Below are 25,190 nucleotides of genomic sequence, written 5' to 3' on the forward strand. Positions count from 1 at the left end.
TTCTGTTTCTAATTTAAGGCCGTGTTATGGCTTTGTAGAGTTCTTCAATTCTGCCCTATTTTTAGTATATTTTCAAGGTAGCATTTTGTCTGTATAACTATTTTATTTCAAAATATTAAATAATTTTCGTAAATATTTAAAATTTAGTTAGCTCACACTGTTATGGCAGTGCACAGGCTGAATGGTTGTGGAGTAGTCAGCTTTGCCTGCAGTTTATGGTGGTTGTAGTTAATAAAGCGCAAACGGAAAGCCCCAAGACGGAGAGAGAGAGAGAGAGAGAGAGAGAGAGAGAGAGAGAGGGAACGGGAAAGGGGAAACAGAGTGAAGCACAGCTTGGAGAAGAACAATCAATTTCACGTCAATTGGTTCATATTTTATAGGCTGAGCTACGGATGCGATGACGACTACGTCGAGACGTGAAATCGGAGGCAAAGGCGCAGGAATTAAGGTTAAAGTTCGAGGCTCTTCTTCTCCCCCAATCCCCTCCTCACTGGGCTGCTCAACTAATGGCCAAAACGCAATACTTGACCCAAACAATATTTGGCAATGACAGCAGGGCTAAGCCCAGCCGAACAATTGAAATGTCAGCATTTGTGGGCGTGCAATAACTGCGCTGCTGGCTAAACGGAAATGGGGCTGGCTGTCTCGCAAACCGCCAGAGTGAGAGGGGAAAGCGAAGTGTGGACTGGAAAGAGATAGCACCCAGGGAGCTCATAATTTGACAGGCCGAAATTGAAATGCACTTACCCAGGCAACAGCTGATCGAGACGTGTTGAATAAGCCCTAATTCAGGTGGAGCAATCAATAACAGAGTTCCATTCGGCAGGAGAAGCTATAATGCCTTTAAGCACAATAACGTGATAAACTCATTTTTGATCCAAATAAAATGGTAGATTTTGTAGAAAGATTCAAAAATGTTTTAAATTAAAATGTATGTTACCAGTGAAAAATATCTTTAACAAAATGTACCACAAAGTACGCATTTTAAACACATTACACGTGATAAACTCATTTTTGATCCAAATAAAATGATTGGTTTTTAAAAATTTTAAATTTTTTGTTCCGAGTGAAAAAAAGCTGAAACAAAGGTACTATAAAGTTAATATTTAAAAATCATTAAACACTTAAAGTTTTAACTAATGGGATATTTTGCTTAACTTAACTCTAAATGAAAGGTGTTACATTTTCAAGTCCGCATTAACTTCCTAACAACAAGTTGCATAAGTTAAATTTAAGGGCGTTTGTCCAAGTTCATAATGTAACTCCAAGGGTTGGCAAACTTTGCGAAGCCATCCTTGGACTCAAACATTATTGTTCCATTGCCAAACGTAAGCTGAGTATGCGAAACTTTTGTTTGGCAAGCGTAGAGCGTCCTAAGCAAAATTGTAACCGGAAACGCTGTTCGCAGCCATGGATTCGGCTAGGCCAGACCGAATATCGGCCAGATTGGGAAGCAGTCTGCTTAATTTAGGCATTTGATTGATTGCTGGGAGAGTTGTCTGCCCGGCCACCCAGGCGAATGCGCAATATGAGCACATTACATATATGAAATACGCGTGACCGCTGTGCCATGTTCACCCCGCATTTTTCAAAGAAGCCAAGTCCAATTAATTTGCATCTCTTTGGCAGACGACAAAAGGCTTTCAGGTGCAACTGGGCGTGGTCACACATTCACCGGCTAATGAGCGGGCGTGGCAAGGTCAAATGTGCAAGCACTTAGTCTAATGATAAGCAAAGAATGCCACCGAGCCGAGAGCCATACCGAAAATTCCAAGAAAAGCTAGCCATTGGAAGAAAAGGAAACCACTGCCACGCTGGGCGGGAAAAACGGGGGCTCTGGTTAGGAAAAACTACACAAATCGTTCAACACTTGGCGGCACTTAAATGGGAAAAACCACATGATAAAATTAGACGATTAGCAGTGGCCGCAGGTTCAGACACATAGACACTCGTACTGAGGCATTAAGTATTTAGTAGACAGGGGCGTACTAAGAAGGGATACATTTTCTATCAAAGCGATTTATTTTCCAAGAACTATCAAAAAATAACAATTTAAAAAGAATTATGAAAAAAAATATTTTAAAAGTATTCTTTTATTATTTGGGTTCTTTATTTTTTAATGTTATATAACATAAAATGACATTAACGGTTATAATTATTAGTGGTTTTATAGGAGTCAAAAAATGTAAAATTGATTTGTTCAAGGTTTATGTTGGTTTAAAAGATGCATCTTAACCGGCTTACTCTTTTTTAGTTTTAAAATTTCAACTAATACATTTGGACCTTTAAGCATTTTTAATAGATTTCATAAATTAATACGGTCTCCTGCTTTAAAATTATCAGTTTTTTTTTAAGTTTTAGTATTTTTTAACTATTATGACGCTGAACTTATTATTCATATAAGCGCCTTTGTTCGAAAGCTATGTAATTTCTAATGACGGCTATGTTATGCAGACTTCCGATTATTTTAGAATAACTGAAGTTTATTTAACACTTTCTTTTTGTTCCTTTTGTTTAACGGAATTATTGACTCCGGTCATCGTTAAATCGCGCATGATCTGATTGTTGGCTGGGCAAAGAACTCAGGGCCCCTCTGGGTGACGCCCCTGATAAAAAAACACACTGAGCAGACCCGAGTCCATCCACAGACCCCGACTAGACTGAGTAAACAAACGGGCAACGCAGCTGGCAGTTCATGCAAGCTCCATGCCGCCGACAACCGACACTCGATTTTGGTGCCCCCAACTCACTTCAGCCCCGTGACCTTTTAGTGGTCTACAAAATAAAACGCAAAAAAATTTAAAACCATATAGCGAAAGAAACACAAACCGTTTTCGGCGCAGTTCTGGTAAATATTTCCGCTGTGAAAAATCGTTTAAAATTAGTTGAACGAAACATAAAGAACAGCGATAAAGCAATAATTACTTGACACAATGCCTTAGAGTCCAATCTAAACAAAGACTGGATGTGGTGAATGCCATGGGAGTTTTCATATCACAGACTGTGGGAAACTATAATAGTATTAAACATATATGCTAAAACTTAAAATAGGGCATGCCATATACTCAAATATAAAACAGTATTAGCTTTTTAAATCACAACGAACTTGTTCTGCTTAATACAAAATTTGAACCACAATAAAAGAGTTCTTTAAAAATTATTTATGCAATTTTATGACAAGTGAAAAATGGTTGGTGAACCAAAGTTTGCTGACACTGCCGACATTCGCTTCTTTGGCACTTTTTTTTTGTCTGTGGTGTAGAGCAAAGACATAGCAAAATTCTCGTTTTATGCTGCATTTTATTGCTTTGATATTCTCCACATTTCGGGGATTTAATAGCACCGAGATTTTTGCGAATATGCAACTGAGCAGGGAAACCACATTACTACGTGCTTATCCAGCGATAAAAGCGTTGTGTTTTATTGGCTTTTAAAATTGAATTTCTGCGCAAATTTCCCAGTGAAAATTTAGTTGTTTACACAGTTTCTTTGGTGTTTATCTTGGGTTGGAAAATTAGTTCGCAAAGGATAATAAAAACTAAACGTTTGATGCTAAGCAGTTAAGATGGACCGAAGGAAAGTCTAATAAATTACAGAACAAACAAAACGACAAGTTCAAGACCGTGTGACCTTGCCTATCACAAATTGAACACCCTGCCCAGATGAGTCCGCCTTCGGCTGCTTGATAAATTTGAAAACTGTCAGTTTCGCCTGATAAAACCAGAATACATCTGCCAACTCACTCCTGCCCCCGGAAATCTTTTCGAGAAGTTTATCACAGGCCACGCGCCAGTTGCCCTCGAGCCTAAGTGAGGGAAAAAATAAGATTAAATTACATTTTGCACACAGTTGTTGTGATTTTCATTAATTTAGTGGCACATAAACACGCACTCAGAAGGCAGTCGAAGCCAAAAAATCATATAGAAAAGAGAAACTTTTCCAAAAAAATTTCAAATCAAATAACTTTGCAACTTTTCCTTCCGGTGGAGTGGGGCCGACCGCAAACAAAAAACACAAAAAGTTTGCCAAAAAAGTTGCAGCTGCCTCTTAATTATACCCGTCAGTCAAAGCGGGTATATTGTTTATTTTTAGAAGTATGTAAAATTGTAACGAAGTACCCTAAATAATTGTTTTAGGGCTCGGAATTAATTCACATGCAGCTAAAATAATGCTTTTGGAATTATATTAAATCAAAATTTTATTTTTATTTTTAGTGTTTAAATTAAAGAGAATTAGAGTGTCCAAAGAAGTGGCACAACATTTCTATGAATAACACTTTTCAAGCTGTTCAACGCGTATCCGAAGAATTGTGTGACTTCCTTATTTTTGTAACATTTTTTTGTGCGCGCTGTTATTTCGTCATTGTCATGGTTGTTCATTTTGGCATTACGTATACGCAACGTTTGCTGGAACAAAGAACAGGCATTTTTCGTTTCTAGCCTTGACTGACTTTATCGGCTGAAAATGTAAGGGCAAAAGCTTGACAAAAAATCGTGAAAAATCTTAGAGTGTGGAAATAAGAAAGGCACAAAAACCAAGTCGCTGGAAACTTCCTTGACCCAGTATTTTTTAAATCACAAAAGACAATGTAAGCTAAGCCAATGTTTTTTGAGTAGCTTTCCTGAATAAACATTTGCATACAGAAGTCATCGATGTCAGCCATAAAACATTAAACGAGTTAAAGGCAAACTTGCCTTTTGTTCCTTTTCTTATTTGCCAGCAGCTGCAGCTTGGAGATTTTAATGTCAAATTATGGCAACTAAGTCCCTGCAGTTGCAAGAAAGATTAAAAAGCCATTTTTGCTCGACTTTTTAACTGCATTTTTATTGCCCATTTAGTACGCTTTCCTTTAGCAAGTAAAATGGTAAATTTTGTCCAAGTTTGATGTATTACTTAAAAGTCAAGTTCTTCGTTATACCCTTGCCAAAGTATATTTATTCTTTATCTAGCCATCTTCGGCTACCCGTCTAAAGAAACTATGGAACTTATCCAAAAGTCTTTTTTCAGTTGCAGGTATTTTATAAGTAGGAACGAACAGATTTTTTTTTATATTTTAAAGCGTTAATTTTACCAAAAGTAAAGTAAAGTCGATATCGGTTCTATCAAGCTTTATGGTTCAGTCGAACGACTTCATTTTAAAAATGTATAAAACAGTTTAACTTTGGGAGCTATATTTATAGTCGCAAGATCCGGCCCGCTATGATTTGTATTTTACCTGCAATAGAAAATGACAGACAGACGGACATTTTACAACCGGCGAATCCAATTCCATTTTTCAGACACTTGAGAACGAAACAAGGCGGTCATTGTTTTTAGAGACAGTTTTGGTTTTATAAATATGTAATGTTAAAAACGGTGTTCCATAAATTGGTAATTGTTGACCTTTAATTACACATAATTGGTGCTGAGCAATTAACACCTATCCTTTATACCTTGACTGTAAAAATTTTCTTCACTCAGAAAAAAACCAAACAAACCAACAAATATAAAATTTTATATTTCTCTTTGTTTAAATTGCATTATTGTTATCTACGTTTAATATTGATTAAATTTGTTTTACTTTCAGCTTTGATATTTTTTTATTTGTTGAATCTTTTCTTAGCAAAAAGTAAAATCTTAAATCTGTATGTTACATTAAAACTAAATTTTAAAACATATAATTTTTACCAGTGTACTCGTTTAAAAATACGTTTTCAATTTTATAATAATCAAAAAAAATTTAAAAAAAAAAGAAGTATTAAATTGTGTTATACAAAAAATCAAAGGACTTATGAAAAATAACTAAAATATTGATCCCATCAAGTAATTTTTGTGGCAGTGTCGGCGGTATCTCCAGATATCTCCATCTCGCTCGCTCTCATTTATCCAAGTCAAAGCCGAAGCGTTTTAGTTTAGTTTGCTTATGTTAGTTCTGATTTACAGGTGTAAAGATGAACACCCGCTCGTCGCGAAATACCACAAAGTTCTCGATTTTTTTGTTGATTCGTTCGTGGGAATTTCTGACCACATCTGCATTTAAGGCACACACCTTTTAACAACGCATAAAAATCGATAAATACTGGTGGCAATTAAAAATTGGCTTTGTCAACAATAGAATTTTTTATACAACGCACTTAAAAAAAAAGAACTTTGTTATAATTGTAAAGATCGCAAGAAGAATCCAGCAAAGTAAGGAGTTTTTTCACCCTACCATACATAAATATTTTAAAGGATTAAAGCAATTAAAGTTACATAAGCTGATTTAAAAGGCGCATACTATAAAAGAAGCGGCAGCAACGCTTGGTAAACTATTTTAAAAATGGTAGTCAAAAGTAAAAATCTCTATAAAACGTATTGGATATATATGCGACTTTCGGGCGTCGAGGGCGAATATCCTTTTCGATGGCTTCTGGATATAACAATGTCTTTTTTCGTCACCTTGTGGTACCCCGTGCATCTTATACTTGGACTGTATAATCAGCCGGTAGCAAATGTATTTAGGAGTCTGTATTTCACAACAGAATGCGTTTTCTGCTCCTTTAAATTTTATTGCTTTCGTTGGAAAATGGCTGAGATTAAAGCCATCGAAAGATTGCTCCAAGAATTGGATATGCGGGCTGAGAGTGATGAGGAACGTATACCCTTCAATCAAGGACCAAGACGTGAAGCACAAATGATTTCGAAAAGTTTTACGGTGGTTGGCATATCGGCCATAATTACTGCAACTGCCGCTGGTTTATTCAGTAATGGTCGAAAGTTAATGTATTTGGGTTGGTTTCCCTACGATGTTCAGGCCTCCGCATTAAGCTTTTGGATTAGTTTTACTTATCAAGCAGTTGGGTCCAGTTTATTAATCATGCATAACCTCGCCAATGACTTATATCCCCCAATCACATTTTGTGTGGTCACAGGACATGTGCGACTATTGGCAATGCGTTTGAGTCGAATTGGGCATGACGAGAAAATATCAAAAGCGGATAGTGCCAGGCAACTCATCGAAGGCATCCAGGATCACAGGAAACTTATGCAGTAAGTAGCCCTTTTTAAAATACGGATCTGACGACTAGATCATATAGCTCGAATAGAAAATAGTAGAGAGACACTGTTTTTCACTTTTTTTAAATTCTTTATTGGCAATTAATGTTTAAATATTTGCTTCCTTTCTTCTTAGTAAAGGTATAAAGTATTTTTTAAAAGTATATAAAGTATTTTGTTAAAATAAAATAAGTAAAGTTTCTGATTTCAAATTGTGGGACGAAACTATAGAAAATGCCTGTGTAGTCAAATAGTTTAAATATTGTTACTTTTTATTGCAGAATAATTCGACTGCTCCGCAGCACTTTATATCTCACACAACTTGGTCAGTTCCTTTCAACCGGAATCAACATTTCAATAACGCTCGTCAACATCCTATTTTTGGCGGAAAACAACTTTGCTATGACCTACTATTATGTGTTCTTTGCGGCCATGTGTTTAGAGCTGCTTCCAAGTTGTTACTACGGAACTCTGATGTCGATGGAGTTCGATAAATTACCATACGCCATTTTCACGAGCAATTGGATTGGAATGGATAGTGGATATATCCGATCTTTGATAATACTAATGGAGCTAGCGGTTGTCCCTGTGAAAATTAAGGCTGGAGGAATTGTTGGCATCGACATGAACGCTTTTTTTTCCACAGTCAAAATGTCCTACTCGTTTTTCACCTTGGCCATGTCATTTAGATTCTAAGTAATTCATTCCAATTATTGCAAGCTTCAAACAATTATTATAAGTATTTCACTTAAAGGCGTAACTAATATATTAGAAACACTATTTAAGATCCAAATTGTAAGTGAGATTACTGAGCAGAAGCTTTATAAGGACATTAATTTGTTAAGGCATACCATTCTTTAATTCATACAAGCATCCATTACAAGCATCATGCAAGATTTCAGAATAAATTCCATAAGTGGACAGAACCTTTTCACATTTTTGGTGACGACGATTAAGAACACAATATAATATTGTAAAACCTTGCAAGGCAAAATTATATTACACTATACAAAAGTTTACTTTTGCTACCAAAACGCGTTCTATTAAGCAAAGTATTTTTATATTTCTTAATACTACACTTATGCACCAATTGTCAATCAATAAAATGTTGTCACTCAACCTTTATATATTTATTTACGTTTACCCTTAAAGTGTTAAATAAATAAATAAATAACCCCCAAAACAGTTACTTATTCAGAGGTGTAAATTGGGTAAATACAATTATAGGGCTATCACGGTGCCAGCAAATTGGTGGGCGGAACATTGATTGACTGTAATTTAGTATAAAAGAGGAAATGCCTGAGGAATTGGCCAATTGTGTCGAACAAATTATAGCAAAGAAATATTTGCAAGAGTTTGGATTCAGATTAATAAAAAATGGGAAATCATATCTCGCAAGGTCCGGCCCGTTACGACTTGTATTTTACCTGCAATAGAAAATGACAGACGGAAATACACCCGGCGAATCCAATTCCATTTTTCAGACAGTTGAAAACGACGCATGACGGTCATTGTTTTTAGAGACAGTTTTGGTTTAATAAATATGTAATGTTAAAACGGCGTTCCATAAATTGGTAATTGTTGACCTCTTTTTACACATAATTGGTGCTGAGCAATTAACACCTATCCCTTTGTACCTTGACTGTACAAATTTTCTTCACTGAGAAAAAAAAAACCTTGGGAAGGTCGAAGATTTAATAGTAATTTAATAATAATTTTTTTTAGCTGTGATTTTTTATTTATTTGTTGAATATTTTCCCTTAGGGGACTTACAAAAAGTTAATTCTCAAATCTATATATTACATTAAAATCGTTTTCGGATAATGAAATCTTTTTTAAGACAGTCAAACTAAATTTTAAAACATAACATTTTTACCAGTCTACATGTTTGAAAATACGTTTTCAGTTTTATAAAAATCGAAAGACTTTTGAAAAATAACTATTAAATTGTGTTATACATAAATTCAAAGGACTTTTGAAAAACAAATATTTTATTTTGTTAATATAGATTGACACACCAAGTAATTTTTGTGGCAGTGTCGAGATATCTCCATCTTGCTCGCTCCCATTTATCCGAGTCAAAGCCCACTCCGAAGCGTTTTGGTTTAGTTAGCTTATGTTAGTTCTGATTTACAGGTGTAAAGATGAACACCCGCTCGTCGCGTAATACCACAAAGTTCTCGAGTTTTTTTTGCATTCGCTCGTGGGAATTTCTGACCACATCTGCATTTAAGGCACACACCTTTTAACAACGCATAGAAATCGATAAAATGTGGTTTTAAAGATCACTAAAATTTAAATGGGTACACTTTTGTTTAACAAATTATTGTAAACAAAAATCGGATTTAAAAAAAAAACAGAACTTTGTTATAATTGTAAAGATCGCAAGAAGAATCTAGCAAAGAAAAGAGTTTTTAATCCTACCACACACAGATATTGTAATTGTTTTATCTGTTAATTTAAAAGGCGGCAGCAACGCTTGGTAAACTATTTTAAAAATGGAGTCCACCCGCATGGTAATCAAAAGTGAAAATCTCTATAAAACATACTGGCTCTATATGCGACTTTTGGGAGTCGAGGGCGAATATCCCTTTCGATGGCTTCTGGATCTAACAATGTTTTTTTTCGTCACCTTGTGGTTCCCAATGCATCTTTTACTTGGAATATATAATCAGCCGGTAGCAAATGTATTAAAGAGCCTGCATTTCACAACAGAGTGCATTTTCTGCACCTTTAAATTTGTTTGCTTTCGTTGGAAGCTAGCTGAGATTAAAGCCATCAAAAGATTGCTCCAAGAGTTGGATAAGCGGGCTGAGAGTGATGAGGAACGTATACATTTCAATCAAGGACCAAGACGTGAAGCACAAATGATTTCAAAAAGTTATTTGGTGGCTGCCATATCGGCCATAATTACTGCAACTGCCGCTGGTTTATTTAGTAGTGGTCGAAAGCTAATGTATTTGGGTTGGTTTCCCTACGATGTTCAAGCCTCCGCATTGAGCTTTTGGATTAGTTTTACTTATCAAGCAGTTGGGTCCAGTTTATTAATCGTGCATAACCTCGCCAACGCCATATATCCCCCAATCACATTTTGTGTGGTCACAGGACATGTGCGACTATTGGCAATGCGTTTGAGTCGAATTGGGCATGACGAGAAAATATCAAAAGCGGATAGTGCCAGGCAACTCTTCGAAGGCATCCAGGATCACAGGAAACTTATGCAGTAAGTAGCCCTCTTTTAAATATCATACAAAGAAGTAAGACAAATGACAAAAAATTCATTAGAAATATATTTAACTTCGATGTTTTTCAATTTTTTTTTTAAATACATTGTTGACAAAAAATGGTCAAATAGTTTAAATATCTCAATTACTTTTTATTGCAGAATAATTCGATTGCTCCGCAGCACTTTATTTTTCACACAACTTGGTCAGTTTCTTTCCAGCGGAATTAACATTTCAATAACGCTCGTCAACATCCTATTTTTCGCGGAAAACAATTTTGCCATGACTTACTATTCTGTGTTCTTTGCGGCCATGTTTATAGAGCTATTTCCAAGTTGTTACTACGGAACTCTGATGTCGATGGAGTTCGATAAATTACCTTACGCCATTTTCTCCAGCAATTGGGTTGGAATGGATAGTGGATATATCCGATCTTTGATAATACTAATGGAGCTAGCGGTTGTCCCTGTGAACATTAAAGCTGGAGGAATTGTTGGCATCGACATGAACGCTTTTTTTTCCACAGTCAAAATGTCCTACTCGTTTTTCACCTTGGCCATGTCATTTAGATTCTAAGTAATTCATTCCAATTATTGCAAGCTTCAAAAAATTATCACATTTGTGGTGATGACGATTAAGAACACAATATAATATTGTAAAACCCTGCAAGGCAAAATTATATTACACTATACAAACGTTTACTATTGCTACCTTTAATAAGCAAGGTATTTTTATATTTCATAACACTACACTTATGCACCAATTGTCAATCAATAAACTGTTGTCACTCAACCGTTAAATATTTATTTACGTTGCCACCCTGAAAGTGTTAAACCTTGCTACAATTTTGAGACATTTTTAAATAAATAAATTACTCCCAAAACAGTTACTAAATTAGAGGTGTGAATTGGGTAAATAAAATTATAGGGCTATCACGGAGCCAGCAAATTGGTAGGCGGAACATCGATTGACTGTAATTTAGTCAAGATACGAGTATAAAAGAGGAAATGCTTGAGGACTTGGCCAATTGTGTCGAACATGGAGTTGAAATCGCCAGTCATCAGAAGTGAGCATATCTATAGAGCCTATTGGTTATATTGGCGTCTTTTGGGTTTGGAGAGCCATTTTCCGCTGAACCGTTTGCTGGATGTGTTGATCACAGTCTTTGTGACCTTTTGGTATCCAATTCATCTGATTCTCGGCCTATTTATGGAAAGAACACTTGGCGATGTCTGCAAAGGTCTACCAATCACAGCTGCCTGCTTTTTCGCCAGCTTTAAATTTGTTTGTTTCCGTGCGAAGTTGTCAGAGATTAAAACAATTGAAGTCCTGTTTAAAGAGCTCGATCAGCGAGCTTTGAGTGACGAGGAATGCAAGTTTTTTGATAAAAACACAAGACGCGAGGCGAATTTTATTTGGAAAAGTTTTATTGTGGCCTATGGACTGTCCAATGCTTCGGCGATAGCATCCGTTCTTTTTGGCGGTGGTCACAAGTTGTTATATCCGGCCTGGTTTCCATACGATGTGCAGGCCTCAGAGCTACGCTTTTGGCTAAGTGTAACATACCAAATAGTCGGAGTGAGTCTGGCAATACTCCAGAACCTGGCTAATGACTCCTATCCGCCGATGACATTTTGCGTGGTTGCTGGACATGTGAGACTTTTGGCAATGCGTTTGAGTAGAATAGGCCACGATCAAAAGGAATCAAATTCGTCAGTCGCCAGGAAATTAATCGAAAGCATCGAGGACCACCGGAAACTCATGAAGTAATGTTTTTACTTTTGTTATTAATATCCATTCAGCCCTTAATTTTATTAGTTTAATACAAAATGTAAATAGTTTAATAAAAAAGGGATTTGTTAATAACTTTTTGATCAAAGAAACTTTTTCTAAATGAGTTTTTAGAAACGTTTCCAAATCCGTTGGATTTGTTTGAATCAGTCCATTTTTGAAAATAAAATGACAAAAAACTTTCATTTAAGATGGACAAACAGTTTTTTTATAAAAAATTTTCAAATTCCTTTTTTTTAAATTTGTAATACTTGCTAAAAACATAGGTTTCAATCAAAAACACATTTTGAAACTTTTTTTTGGACCGTTCGAGAAATTCTGACTTTGCTTTATTCTTTTTAAGCATAACCCAATATAGAATAATTTGAAGAATATTTTATTTTGGCAATAGTAGAAAGGGTATATTAATTTAGGCTTGCCGAAGTTGCTTTTTTTATGTTTATAATACACTTTAAGTTCTATTAAAATACACAAAGAATATGCGAATTTAAATAATGATTACGACTTATTATTTTAATGCAATTTTTTTTTAAGTTGTCTATTTAATATGTTTTCTTTTTAGAATCGTAGAACTGCTGCGCAGCACCATGAACATATCCCAGCTCGGCCAGTTTATATCCAGTGGCGTCAACATTTCCATAACGCTCGTCAATATTTTGTTTTTTGCGGAAAATAACTTTGCGGTGACCTATTACGGCGTATACTTCTTATCCATGGTGCTAGAACTATTTCCGTGCTGCTACTACGGCACCCTGATTTCCATCGAGATGAGCAGGCTGACCCACGCGATATACTCGAGCAACTGGCTGGGAATGGAGCGGGGATACTGCCGCACCCTCCTGATTTTCATGCAACTCACCCTGGCGGAGGTGCAAATAAAGGCCGGTGGCATGATTGGCATCGGCATGAATGCCTTCTTCGCCACCGTGCGAATGGCCTACTCCTTCTTCACACTGGCCATGTCGCTGCGATAATGAGTGGGCCCCTGGCGTCATTGGCCACCCATTTGCATGCTCGCTTAATTTAAATTACCACTGATGGCGGTCATTAACGCAGGCTTTATGAAAATTGCATTGGCATCGTTTAAATGCCATTTAGCGTTGGATTATGCACTTAAAAAAAATGGCAGCGTAAACAAGCTTATGTTGAAAGATCTTCAAAGAGAAAATGATTTAAAACTTTATAAAACATTGGCAATTTGGGAAGTTAAATAAATAATGATCCTTTAAACAAATAAATATCTGGACTACATGTTTTATATGTTTAAGCTATGTTCTAAATTATATAGAAAGGGGTTACATTTAAGTTAGAATTTGATTTTTTTAAGTAAAAAGTCATACAATAAATGGGTTACAATTGCATTTTTTCTTGAGCTTCAGCTTGCTTCTAAATGAAATATAAAATGGTCCTTAAAACAAATCTATAGATCATTTTGTCACCATTGCATACATATGTGATGATTTAATATTAAAAGTCAAAATGGATATGTCCAAAGTGTTTTGATTTCCCTCAGTGTAACAGGAACGGAAACTGCATAAAAACTGCAAGCTCACCGGCAAATATCCATTAAAAGAACAATGGTCATCATCGATAGTGTTCGTTTTTATCCTTCGTTCTGGTATTGCATTCGGGTGCTAGTGCCGACGTTCTTCAACGACTCCTGCCGTCGTGTCCAGCTTTATGTGGCGGTGCTGCATGTACTGGTCACCTTGTGGTTCCCACTGCATCTGCTGTTGCATCTTCTGGGGCATTTGTCTCCGGAGGACCTCTTGATGAACCTGTCCATGTCCTTGACCTGTGTGGCCTGCAGCCTGAAGCATGTGGCCCATTTGTATTACCTGCCGGGGATCGTGGAGCTGGAATCCCTGATCGAACAGTTGGATACGTTTATCTCGAGCGAACAGGAACATCGTTATTACCCGGCTCACGTGCTAAACGCTTAACGCAATGCCTCTACATAAGTTTTGGCCTGATTTATGTGGTTTTCCTATTTGGTTTATTCGTCCAGGTCATTAGCGGCAACTGGCAGCTTATATATCCCGCCTATTTTCTATTTTTAATAGTTACAAAATCATTCTTTAAAGAGACTTTAATGTTTGTAGCCAAGTAGGCTTAAACTTATCCAGCTTAGCCAGGATAAAAATGTTTGGTTCATTCCCATCTTCCAGATTCCACCACCTGCAGTCGCGGACCATCAGCGAAGTGCAGCTCGTCCAGTTGGGCGGCTGCGGGGTCACCCTGTGCATCATTGTGTCCTACGTGCTGTTCTTTGTGAGCGACACCATCTCGACACCATCTCGCTGCAGCTCTTTACCAGCTGCTTCTTCGCCAGCGAGGTGGGTGAGGAGGTGGCAAATAGTACGAACAGTCGCGGGCTCATCGATACGACCTGCTCGCCTTTACCCAACTGGTTATCAAGGCGGGCGGCATCATCGAGCTCAATCTAAATGCCTTTTTCGCAAACATTAAGATGGCCTACTCCCTATTTGCTGTTGTGGTGCAGATGAAGGGTATACAGAGTGGATGGTTAATTAAATAGCTACCCCGGCAACTGGAAACTGGCAACCGTATTGTTATTGGTTTCGCCCCCACCAAAAATTGGGCGAAAGTGGAGCAATCAACGCGCTGAAAATAAGATTTTATTGATTGGCCCCGTCGCGATACGCAAATAAACAGTTTGCCACGCAGAATCAGCTCTTTTAACCGAACAATGGAACATTAAATTAAAATGTATTGTTTATGTATACACAATTTTTATTTACCTTTCTGTTTGCACCTTTTGTTATTGTAAGCTTTGCATAAATCTGAATGGAATCTGGTTGCTTTGTGTTGTTGTAATTAACATTTAAAATGTATGCCAAACAACGAAAATAACAAATTAAATGTTTGTAAAATGTATTTATCATAGTCTGCAATCTGTTCTTGCATTTTTATATATCAATATTTTAAATTCACAGCTTGTCAGTACTGCAAAATGACAGAGTTTTCCCATTTCGTCAATTTCTTTCTGTTTATTGACTTATGACAAGAGACTTTTTCCACTTGTAGGGCTTTCCTGAGGCACCCTAAATGTGTACGTGATCCAAACATATTTTTCGAAGCTTTGACCTTTTTTTCTCCAACGATTTTTAATCAAGCTTAAAAGCCTACGCAAATCGATGTTCAATTTATAAGTATCCGGAGCCCCACACGCACGTTTTATGACTGATTTTTAATTAAAACTCTTACCATGCGAGAATAATTGAATTCTGAAATGTTTCCATTGCATTACATTTTGGTCATACTTGATGGAAGTGTATGAAACTATTCAGCATACCCTTTTTGAAAATTAAATTAAATTTCAAAATTTAAAATACAAGTGATTACAAAATAAGGGTTTTTGTAATCACTCCCTTAAAGTTAATATTTAAAAAAAAAAGATTTCCTGAGATTTTTTTTGTGGTTGATCCTTGACAATCGTATAAAGTCTGTAAGTTTGGGATGGAGAGCAAAGGAAACGACATGATGTTGTGAAGATGAGATATGACAGCAATCTCGAAACGAAAAACCAGAATGTGCTGCCGTGAAAACGAAAAATGTATTAAATAAGAAGACAAGCTGTTTTCAGCAAGCCGAAGCTTATATACACTTTAATCTATAAAAAAAAAGTATTAAACAATAAAACGATTATGTCAAGACTATAAATCTCATGGTTTATGCTTGCTGCATGTGCGTCGGTTTTGTGGTACATTTTTTTGGTCTTTATAAAGGCAGCTCTAAAAACATGGCTGTTTGATTTTTTAAATATTCAAGTATAATGTTTGCAATTGCAAAACAAAATATTTGCATCTTGAGTTGTACAATTTAAGCTTGTCGATCAAGAACTTATGTGTTTTGACCGAAACTATAAAACCCCCTGCAAAGGGTATAGAAATATTGCTCTCGACTGGGAGCTTTACGCCCGAAATGCAAATGAGTATATGCCTTTGGCGTTGCATTCCGGAAAAGTGCAACGGATAACGGACTGCATAAGTAACCAGGAAAGAGGCGCCGGACAAAAGTAGACACACACTTGGCCAAGGTTTCGAGGTGTGGCGGGAGAGAGGGTGTGACCAAGGACACGCAAGGATTCGCACCGCGCTTGTGGCAATTTATTGATGCCAATGAGTGCATACAAATTGCCTGAAGTGATGGCGGAAACATTGGGGTGATCCTATAGTGAGATTAAAAAAAAAAAAATTTATTTTTTTTAAATGTGTATACATATATGCCCATTCAAACTTGTCAATTGCAGTGCTCATCACATCAGACTGAATTTTTATCAGTGTAAGGAGTGCGACAAGGGGTTGTGTCAGTTCAAGGAGTCGCCTCCAGATGGCGCTTGTCCTATCTGTGGAACGCGTCGCTCCCAACCATCCATTAAAATGTCCCCCCAGCAACACTTTGCGTCATTATTGAAAGCAATTTTCCATGGCAAATAGAAAATCGAAAAACAAAACCAAATCGAAAAAGAATGCGAAAAATAAAATAAAAGCACGCAGCAAGCAGTAGAAAATGCGACAAATGCCGGGGCTCAGGCCGCAGCTTAGAGGCCGATGCGCGAATATTGCGCATACGCCACCCCAGAGAGCAGCCCTCAAAATGCCACCCACACCACCCACACCACCCACACCACCCACACCACCCACACCAGCCACACCACCCAGCCACCCACCACACACACTAGACCCACCTAGAGTTGGGAGCCACAGCAGGCCAAATTGCTAGAGGTGATTTAACTTTTTCTGCCTGCCATTCATTTCCTTTTCAATAGCACAAAAGCACACAGACACCGAGCCGAGAGATGGCAGAAATATTGTTGGCATACTTTTTCAAGTGTTTCCTGCCTTCCTGCATGTTGTCCTGGCTCCTGGTTCTCTTGCCTTTCGCCTGTTTATTTTAACTTTTGGCATTTTGTACGCGAACCGAGGGAATTTTGCCAGACTGAAATAGGAAAGTAAAACAAAAAGCGGTTAAACAAAATATGAAAAATAAATTGAAACACTCAACCAGGCCCGGCTGTCTGTCTGTCTGTCTATCTATCTGAAAAGTCCCAGAAGAGGCTTCCACTTAATCAGAGCTGTGGCATTGGTGGCATCGAAGTAAAGCCATGCCCCTCCTGTAAATAAAAGCAGATTTGCGATCTGGTCACCATCCTGCCGCAGATTGAGTTGCTGCTTCCTCTGACCGAAAAACGCAATTTGATTGCCAAGCCCAGCGGTATTCAGAACATAGATGCCATCGTAAACCAATCACAATTTTCGTTGCATTTCTCTTCTGTTTTTGTTTTAGAATATTCCAAATAACTCAACAAAACATGCTTCAGGTCAGTTATAACTTATGCAATGCTTAATTTTTAATGGCTAGAAATGAATTGGGACCAGTTTTATGAAAATAAGTTAAGAAAAAACAAATCAAAAAAATAGTTATTTTTTGTTGCATTTCAATGTCAGCAATAAATATTTATTTCAAAACTGACAGTTTTTGCTAGCTTTCAATTAGCATAATTTGTGGTAAAGTGTTAAATCAATTGTAGTGCACTTTAAAAAAAAACTTTCAGGCAACAATTGATTCATTCAAATTTAAAATAATTCAAAGCTTAAACCATTTTTTTGTAACACTAATATGTATTTTAAAACATAACAATAGTATGAATTTTTTATTAAGTTTTTGCGCTAAGCTAAAGTATTTTTTAAAAATATACTACGAATAACCTATCGCTTAAAACAATGCGTAAATCATTATAGTAATTTTAAAATTGAACTTAAATCATTTGCAATTTAATTTATCAATCCAAACTAATAAAAGCTCAATCGACGAACACAAGCAAATTAATTAAAATCGTAGTGGCAATTCCAATTAAGTTATTTAATGAACGCTAATACTGTAAGTGTGTCGACTCTAATTTCCTTTTGTCAGTTGCAAATTGTGAGAAATTGTTGAGCGCACTTTTATGTTTCGAGTGAAAAAGTGAAAAATGATTAATTACCCGCTGGCAAATTGGCCCAGACTTTCGCGTAGGGATAGGGATTTTCCGTGTACAGCTGGATGGCGATTTGTGTCGGAATTGGCAGAACTATTTTCCCATTCCATGCGGCCAACTCAATTACAACGTGGCCAACTGTCGGCTGCTGGGCATTCAATTTTTCCCGTCCAGCGAGAAAAGCAAGCGGAAAACGCGCATCAAAGCCAAACAATGCTGGCAAGGAGGCGTGGGGGAGGTGAGCTGGAAAAGGGATTGTTGAAAAAGTGTCCAACATGTTAGCGTGTTGGGCGGACAACCGAACTAGAGGCGCCTAAAACTATGCTCTACGGCATGAATAACAGAGCGGATCAGGCCTTCAGCTTTTTGTTTCGCAGTTTTTGCACTGGAAAAAAACATTAAGCTTTCCAGTTTCAGCGGTGTTTTTAATCCAAATTTACGCATCTTACATATTTTGATTTCCAGCCTTGGACCTTATTTAAAGCTAACAAAAACACCTTTTAAGGAGGAACAGACTAGTGACGATCGGACTTTAAATAATCAGATTGCTAATAAATCATAGTTTATAAGCTTTTATTTAAATGTATTAGCAGAATAATGGTAAATTTAAATATCAAAAATATAATTTTTAACAATATAAAAATCTGCTAGGAAATGCTTAAAAAATCGTCCTTTCGATAAGAAAGTACTATAATAGCAATGAATATAACCTTAATAACCTTACATCAGTAATTGAAATCAAATTATTATGAGAAGTTATAAGTAATTAAAAAGTCATGTTACCAAATATTTTTTTAACAATTAAATTTATGTTTAAAGTTTTGTTTTGTTTTATGTGTACCGCTACTTTTGCTCTTACTCTTGTATTTTACTCATGCATGACAATTTTTTTCCAGCCAGTTTCCTTTTTTGCTTTGGGTTTTCCTTTGGTTCGCCTCCTGTTATTGTTGCTGTTCCCTTTGTTTGGCTCACGATGGAAAACTCTTTTTGTTTTCATACGCACTGACACAGATGTTCTGCCTGATGCTGGCGCTACTTTTGTTTTTACAGCTGATGAAGCTAGCCCGCTTGCCAGCTCCAATGTCGCATCCGAAGCCGCGTTAACTTGCCTCATAAATAAGTCTGCCTCACATATGTATGAGTAACTCATAAGGAAGCACTTTAAGGTTGGGCGCATTTATATTTGCGTATTATTAGCTAAATTTATTTTTTGACCCAAATCGAAATGGTTTTCTATCTATTGTACTTTATAAATGACTCTAGGGTTTCTTTCTTGCAATATAGTTTTTCAAATCTGTCTAGTATGTGTGTATTGAAATGTTAGTAAATAGGAATGAAACCCTATTTCTAAATAAATTTCTGTTATTGCTAAAAACACACTGATCTCCATAATTTCACTTATTAAAACATAAATCACCTGCATTGCGTAAAGAAACAGAAGCCGAAGAGCCCTAAAAACCCACATCCGCTGACCAGGTCTGCACTTCCTAAAAGTACACTATCGCCGCAAAAGAAAACAAATGAGCCTCGGCTCTTGTTACTACGCATGATAAAAAAAAACGTGTCGGATAACGAATCGAGATAATCGATGATGTGTGCCTGGTTTGGTTACAGTGGAAGTCCATTAAGGTGACCGTTCCAGCCTGCCGCCTCTTTTACTTAGGGCCAGCTATCAAATTTCCTCTTTTTTGCTGGCTTTGCCTAGTTTTGAGCATTTTGCAATCGGAGCTCGGACGGATGAGGGATTACAAAATTTCCAATTCATGAGACCAAAACGCAACAACGACTCACTGTCTCCGGTGCAGGCCTATTTCCAATTTCCGTAGGCCATGTTGGCTGACCATTTTCATAAGCGGCGACCGATTTCCCTGCCTTTTCCCCATTGGTTTTGGTTTTTGGTTTTGGCTTTAGGCTAGTGGGTGACAATTTGGTCGGTGGCACTGAGGCAACGGCTGAAAAGTGAATGCTGCACTGCAGCTCCAATTTATCTGTAGCTGTGCCTCCTCGGCAAGGTCATTTGTAACCTTAACTAAACAAATTTGAAAGCTGGGGCTCCGGCATATCAGGTGTGGTCAGGTTCTGGCGATGGCCCTTTTTTCTGGCCGTTATAAAACGGCAAGTGGGCGTTGGAGGTGGCATCAGTGCGCCATCGGCAGCAAACAGTAGCAGCCAAACAAATAACCAGCAGCCAACTAGTCGAATACTTAACGTCAGCAGCCATGAAACGGGTAAGTTTTCCATCAACCGCTGCCGGCCATAAATTTTCCCAGCCCCCTTGTTATTCTGCCGCCATGTAATCCGGCAAAGTGAAAGTTGGGCCCATAAATCAGGATAATCAAAAATACAAAACGGTTTGGGCCACAGCGTATTAGGCCAATTTAAAAGGCCAGAGAAATGACATAAACCAAATGGAAATCAGCTGAGTTTAGTTGGCATAAGGAAGGCTAAACCCCCATGGAAATTGGGGAAAAATCTATGAAGCCATTAAATGCTTTAGAGCATATTAAAAGAAAATTACATATACAAATGTGTTTTTTAATTATTGGATTACAAAGGTTTTAAAATATTACGGCAATTGAGTAACATTTATCACAGATTTTCAATTCTGGTTCTAGAAGTTATTAAACTTGTTTTAAAATTATTTAAATTATTTAAATTTTTAAAAAATGCATTAAATAAGAAATTAAAAAAAATACTTATCAGCAATAATGAATGAGTAAGAAAAGGTCTTACGAAGGAAACTATTCGAAATTAATTGGAAACTAATTAAATTGACTTTAATTTAAAAAAGCAGTTGACATTAGCCAGTTATCAGTGTATTTTGTAGTATTGTTTCAGAGAGCTAAGCTTTTCATCTTTGTAAACTTGACAGCCAATAGAGCCGGCAAACCAACATATCCCCACAACTTTTTGTTCAGAAACATGAGTCACTTGTTGTCGTTTTAAATTTATGGCCCTCTGTGCAACCAACAAATAAAAGGGAAAACGCATTCCGGAATGACAAATTGATGAGGCCAACGGGTGATTTATAACTGGCAGCCATTTAATTCGCATCCTGTGTGAATCCCTTTAATTCCAGACGTACTTGTTGCTCTGCCTGAGCCTGCTGACCTGCAATGTGGCCAACTCGGCCTTCCTGCGCCCCCTCGATCTGAGCCAACTGACCAAATCCTCCAGCATTCAACAGCATCAACAGCAGCAGCAGCAGCAACAGCAACAGCAGCAACTGCTTAACAGAGATGATGGCGGTGAGGATGACGATGATGCCACCACTCTGGCACCCAACTCCAGTGAGGATTACGACACCCGTCCACAGTACAGTTTCGCCTACGATGTGCGGGACTCGCTCACCGGCGACGACAAGCGGCAGGAGGAGAAGCGGGACGGCGACCAGGTGAAGGGTCAGTACTCCCTGATCGAGCCCGACGGCACTCGGCGCATTGTGGAGTACACGGCCGACGATGTGAGTGGCTTCAATGCCATTGTGTCCAAGCAGCGTCTGGATGAGCAGAGGCTCTCCGCCTCGACCTCCTCCTCCACCTCCTCGCGTTTCAACAGCCTGGAGGAGCTGCAGACCCGTCTCACTGCCCAGGCCATAGCGGAGGCCCAGTCCTTGGCCGAGGCCCAGCAGGCCAGTCAACTGCAGCTGGAGGCGCAGAGTCGTCGGGAGTCGGAGAACCAGGCGCGCAACCAGGCCCAGCAGCTGATGGAGCAGTTCCAGCAGCAGGTGCAGCAGCAGGAGCAGCAGCGGCAGCAGCAGGAGCAGCAGCTGAGGGATCTGCAGCGCCTCCAGGAGCAGCGCGATCGGGAGGAGCGGGAAAGGGAGCAGCGGGAACGGGAGCAGCGGGAAAGGGAGCAGCGGGAAAGGGAGCAGCGGGAAAGGGAGCAGCGGGATCGCGACGATCGCCGCCAGCAGGCAGAGCGCCGGCAGAGCCAGAACCAGCGATTGATTGACCAGCAGACCTTGCTCCTGGCCCAAAGCCTGCCCAGCATCCAGGCCACCGTGGTCTCCCATCCGCCCACACTGCTGACCTCCCGCCTGCCCAGTGCCACCAGAACCACGACTTTGCTGACCAGGGAACGCGATCTGGAGGCCTGGCGTCAGCTGCCCAATGCACGCCTCACCCTCGATCGCAGTAGCCAGAACCTGATCCTCAGCCAGCCGTCGAGTGCCAGCGTGCAGGCCCAGCTGATCAGTTCACCACTGATCCTGGAGGCAGGAAACCTGAACGGGCTGATCACCACTCGGCTGAATGGCAATGCAGCCCGCGCTGGAGCCGCTCTAAGCTGGTCCAATGGCCGCCGGCTGCTGAACAATGATCTCTGGCAGCTGGACAGGCTGGATGAGCGCGAGGATGGCCGCCGCGAGGGCGATGAACTGCGCTCCACCAGTACCAGTGCCGAAAGGCGCTCCAAGAACTGGTAGATTCTCGACATGTGACCAAAACAAGCCCAAACTTCAACTGAACTCAAACGAAAGTTAACCAGCGACCTCAGCGATCTGCCAACCGGACCACGAATATGCCTAGACCCTAAGAACTAGATTGAATCTTGTGTTTACCTAGCCTAGAATCGGGATTTTGGTGACATTTCTCTCAGCTTTTTGTTCAACTAACGCATACAGCTTACAGCATACAGCAAACTTTGCCAAGAACTTAACCCAAGCTCTAACGCTTTATTTCTTTTCTGCTTTAGCTAACTTTAGCCCTAAGTTTAATTGTCTTCGTGTTACTTTATTGTTAGTCAACTGCATCAATGTGAAAACGTAAAAAAAAAACTAAACAGAATACAGAATACAGAATGAAGGCTGCAGGACGACGGCTGCATGCTCTTTTGCAAACAAAGTTTCGTAACTTAATTTATGGCATCGCCCAATTAAGTGTGGCAAACTTCCCAGCAGATTTGAGAAGTGTCCACAGGTGGTCAGAGATTATATTCGTTTTGGCTTCTCCACTCCTTTTGGCCAACTAGCCAAAGCCAGTTGACCCTAATCGCCTCTCATGGACTCTGACACTTTGGTCATGGATGCTGCACTTCCACACATGAATTTTCCCCCCGTTTTCCATTTTCCACAACTCAACCTTTATGGACACGTGTGCACGCAACTCCCGAACCAAGTTTCTTGGCTACAAATTTTTTAATAATAAACACTCGACCGGGGACGAGGAGAAAGCTTTGAAAAAGTTTCCTTCTCCGTTCCATAAAGTTACTCTATGGTACACTTAAAAATAAAGTTGCTCTTGAGTGTTTAGTTGGGTGGAAGGTGAGTTTGGCCAAGGTTGTTAGGATGGCAACGCAATAACAACTTGGCCAAAGGTAATGAATGAACCGGCCAGAGGCCAACGAAAATTGCGGTCAAGTGAAACTGGGTTCGATTTAGATATATTCCATGAGTCATTTTTATCGTCCTTATACCATAGTATTCTTTCTTTAATACAAAAAACATAAATTATGTAAGAAAATTATACAGAGCTAGCAATTTTGTGTTAATATTTTAAATTATAGAGTTGCATATTCACATAATTTAAATTGTTAAATAAGAATTTAATGTTGAGATAAGTTTTTAAAATATTAATAATGTTCGATTAAGTTATACTCCATGTGGCTCTGCATGAGTTGTTTTTATCGTCATCATAGATTTAAAAGCCGACTCCACAAAAGCGCTTAAAAATTTTAAGTCAAGAATTCAGTAAATTAAATAAGAACATCCAAGTCATGGTGAGCTATTTGCAGCTGTTGTGCATGGCAGCCGTGAGTCCTTCCCCAGGAAATCACTTAAAAGTTCATCAAAAGCGCACCCCGGCTGGCTCCCTTAAGCCCTTCGGCTCGACAATGGGCTGACATTGGTGGAAGGAAAAGCGAGAAATGGAAAACAAGAGCTGGGAAACTGAAAAACAGTTTGCCTCCGCTGCGAATGTCAAGTCCATGGGACACAAGCAAGGAAGTATAGAAAAACCAAATCCGAGGAGCTCAAAAAACGAAACGAACTAAGCTACATGGTAAGCGACCCCATTTGACTTTTAGCCATCACACCGAAAACCTTTCCAACTTTTTCTCTTCTTTGCACTTGGTGGCAAGAAATGTTGACCATGCTGAGGAGCAACGCAAAGAAAATCAAAATCACTAATTGGCCACTGACCCATTGCCGCGGATTCTTGGCACTGGCTACATCCGATATCGCATCAAATAAATCACATTCTCAGGAGGAGGACAGAGCGGTCACCATGAAAGTACCCCATTTTATAGGCTCGAAGTGTGTTCAAAATCAAAATCAGCTTGCGAATGGAAAAGGAAAGAAGTTCACCTACAACTATCATTCATTTTCGATTTACGATTTAAATGAGGCCACTTTACGGGCCAAGCAGGCGACAACCGACTACTACAAGTATATAGAACAAATGCAAAAGTTACAGATTGAATACGTGAAAAAGTAGTTGTTCTAAAGAACACACGGTAATATTAAAATTATCAAAACAAAATTCCGAGAAGTAATTGTATCTTATCAGTGTCGACGGCTATCATCGTGGTGACGAAGCGCAACTAGGCAACTAATTCCATTCCAATTAAATGTCTATACTACATTCAAAGTTTGTAACAAGCAAAAATGTTTGTAGTTTTGTTAGTTCAAATGTTTTCGGGTGTATGAATCAAAACGCTGTTTAAATTTTATGTAATGTAATAAAATAGTAAATATCTAAAAATATTTTAGAATACTAAACAGCTAAACTAAAAATATTCTTTTCAATAATTCTTTTCCATCACAAAATTTTTGTGCGGTGTTATACACTTATTTAGGCAACATTTTTTTTGATAATTTTAAAAACCTAGGTGGTGTCAAAAGTCAAAAAAAAATTAAATAAGATTTAATTGCAAATGGAAAAAAAATCAGAGTAATTAAAAAGGAGGACAGATTAATGAGAAGGTCAAATATAAAATAATATCATATAAGTGAATTCACCACAGCCAGGACAAGAACAAAAATGAACACACCACTTAGGTTGGCGCCATGACTAAGTCGACATAGACCAGACGCGAACCTAAACAGTTTTACAGCTACTGAATTTCAAACCGTGTTCTCTTTTCCCGTTGTTTTTGCCTTGAGATTTTAACTTCAACTTTCAATTTGAATTGTTAATAAATTTGTATCAGAAATTCGCATA

The 25,190-nt window shown here is 38.4% G+C and overlaps 6 protein-coding genes across 6 annotated transcripts; all 6 read left to right on the forward strand.

The window, feature by feature from the left end:
* The first annotated feature begins 2,745 nt into the window (after positions 1-2,745).
* LOC128261606 (odorant receptor 33a-like) lies at positions 2,746-7,767 on the forward strand. Its single transcript, XM_052995387.1, has 3 exons — positions 2,746-2,848; positions 6,891-7,008; positions 7,296-7,767. Exons 2-3 carry the CDS (start codon positions 6,911-6,913, stop codon positions 7,708-7,710), a joined length of 513 nt encoding a protein of 170 aa, XP_052851347.1. The 5' UTR covers positions 2,746-2,848; positions 6,891-6,910; the 3' UTR covers positions 7,711-7,767.
* Positions 7,768-9,512: 1,745 nt separating this feature from the next.
* On the forward strand, positions 9,513-10,814 carry LOC128263424 (odorant receptor 33a-like). The gene is made up of 2 exons (XM_052998460.1): positions 9,513-10,237; positions 10,400-10,814. The coding sequence occupies exons 1-2, from the start codon at positions 9,513-9,515 to the stop codon at positions 10,812-10,814; spliced, it is 1,140 nt and encodes a 379-aa protein (XP_052854420.1).
* A 462-nt stretch (positions 10,815-11,276) lies between these two features.
* On the forward strand, positions 11,277-13,003 carry LOC128261656 (odorant receptor 33b). Its single transcript, XM_052995443.1, has 2 exons — positions 11,277-12,004; positions 12,592-13,003. Exons 1-2 carry the CDS (start codon positions 11,277-11,279, stop codon positions 13,001-13,003), a joined length of 1,140 nt encoding a protein of 379 aa, XP_052851403.1.
* Positions 13,004-13,606: 603 nt separating this feature from the next.
* On the forward strand, positions 13,607-14,568 carry LOC128263425 (odorant receptor 33c). Its single transcript, XM_052998461.1, is given in 5 exon segments — positions 13,607-13,955; positions 13,958-14,135; positions 14,198-14,316; positions 14,319-14,384; positions 14,387-14,568. Coding segments are annotated over 5 exon segments (894 nt in total).
* Positions 14,569-20,132: 5,564 nt separating this feature from the next.
* LOC128261329 (putative cyclin-dependent serine/threonine-protein kinase DDB_G0272797/DDB_G0274007) lies at positions 20,133-22,874 on the forward strand. The gene is made up of 2 exons (XM_052994980.1): positions 20,133-20,258; positions 21,110-22,874. Exons 1-2 carry the CDS (start codon positions 20,250-20,252, stop codon positions 22,454-22,456), a joined length of 1,356 nt encoding a protein of 451 aa, XP_052850940.1. The 5' UTR covers positions 20,133-20,249; the 3' UTR covers positions 22,457-22,874.
* A 1,037-nt stretch (positions 22,875-23,911) lies between these two features.
* LOC128261705 (uncharacterized) lies at positions 23,912-24,677 on the forward strand. The gene is made up of 3 exons (XM_052995507.1): positions 23,912-24,029; positions 24,109-24,483; positions 24,537-24,677. Exon 2 carries the CDS (start codon positions 24,111-24,113, stop codon positions 24,462-24,464), a length of 354 nt encoding a protein of 117 aa, XP_052851467.1. The 5' UTR covers positions 23,912-24,029; positions 24,109-24,110; the 3' UTR covers positions 24,465-24,483; positions 24,537-24,677.
* The last annotated feature ends 513 nt before the right edge of the window (positions 24,678-25,190 follow it).

Source organism: Drosophila gunungcola, unplaced genomic scaffold, assembly GCF_025200985.1.
Source record: "Drosophila gunungcola strain Sukarami unplaced genomic scaffold, Dgunungcola_SK_2 000001F, whole genome shotgun sequence".
NCBI lineage: Eukaryota > Metazoa > Arthropoda > Insecta > Diptera > Drosophilidae > Drosophila > Drosophila gunungcola.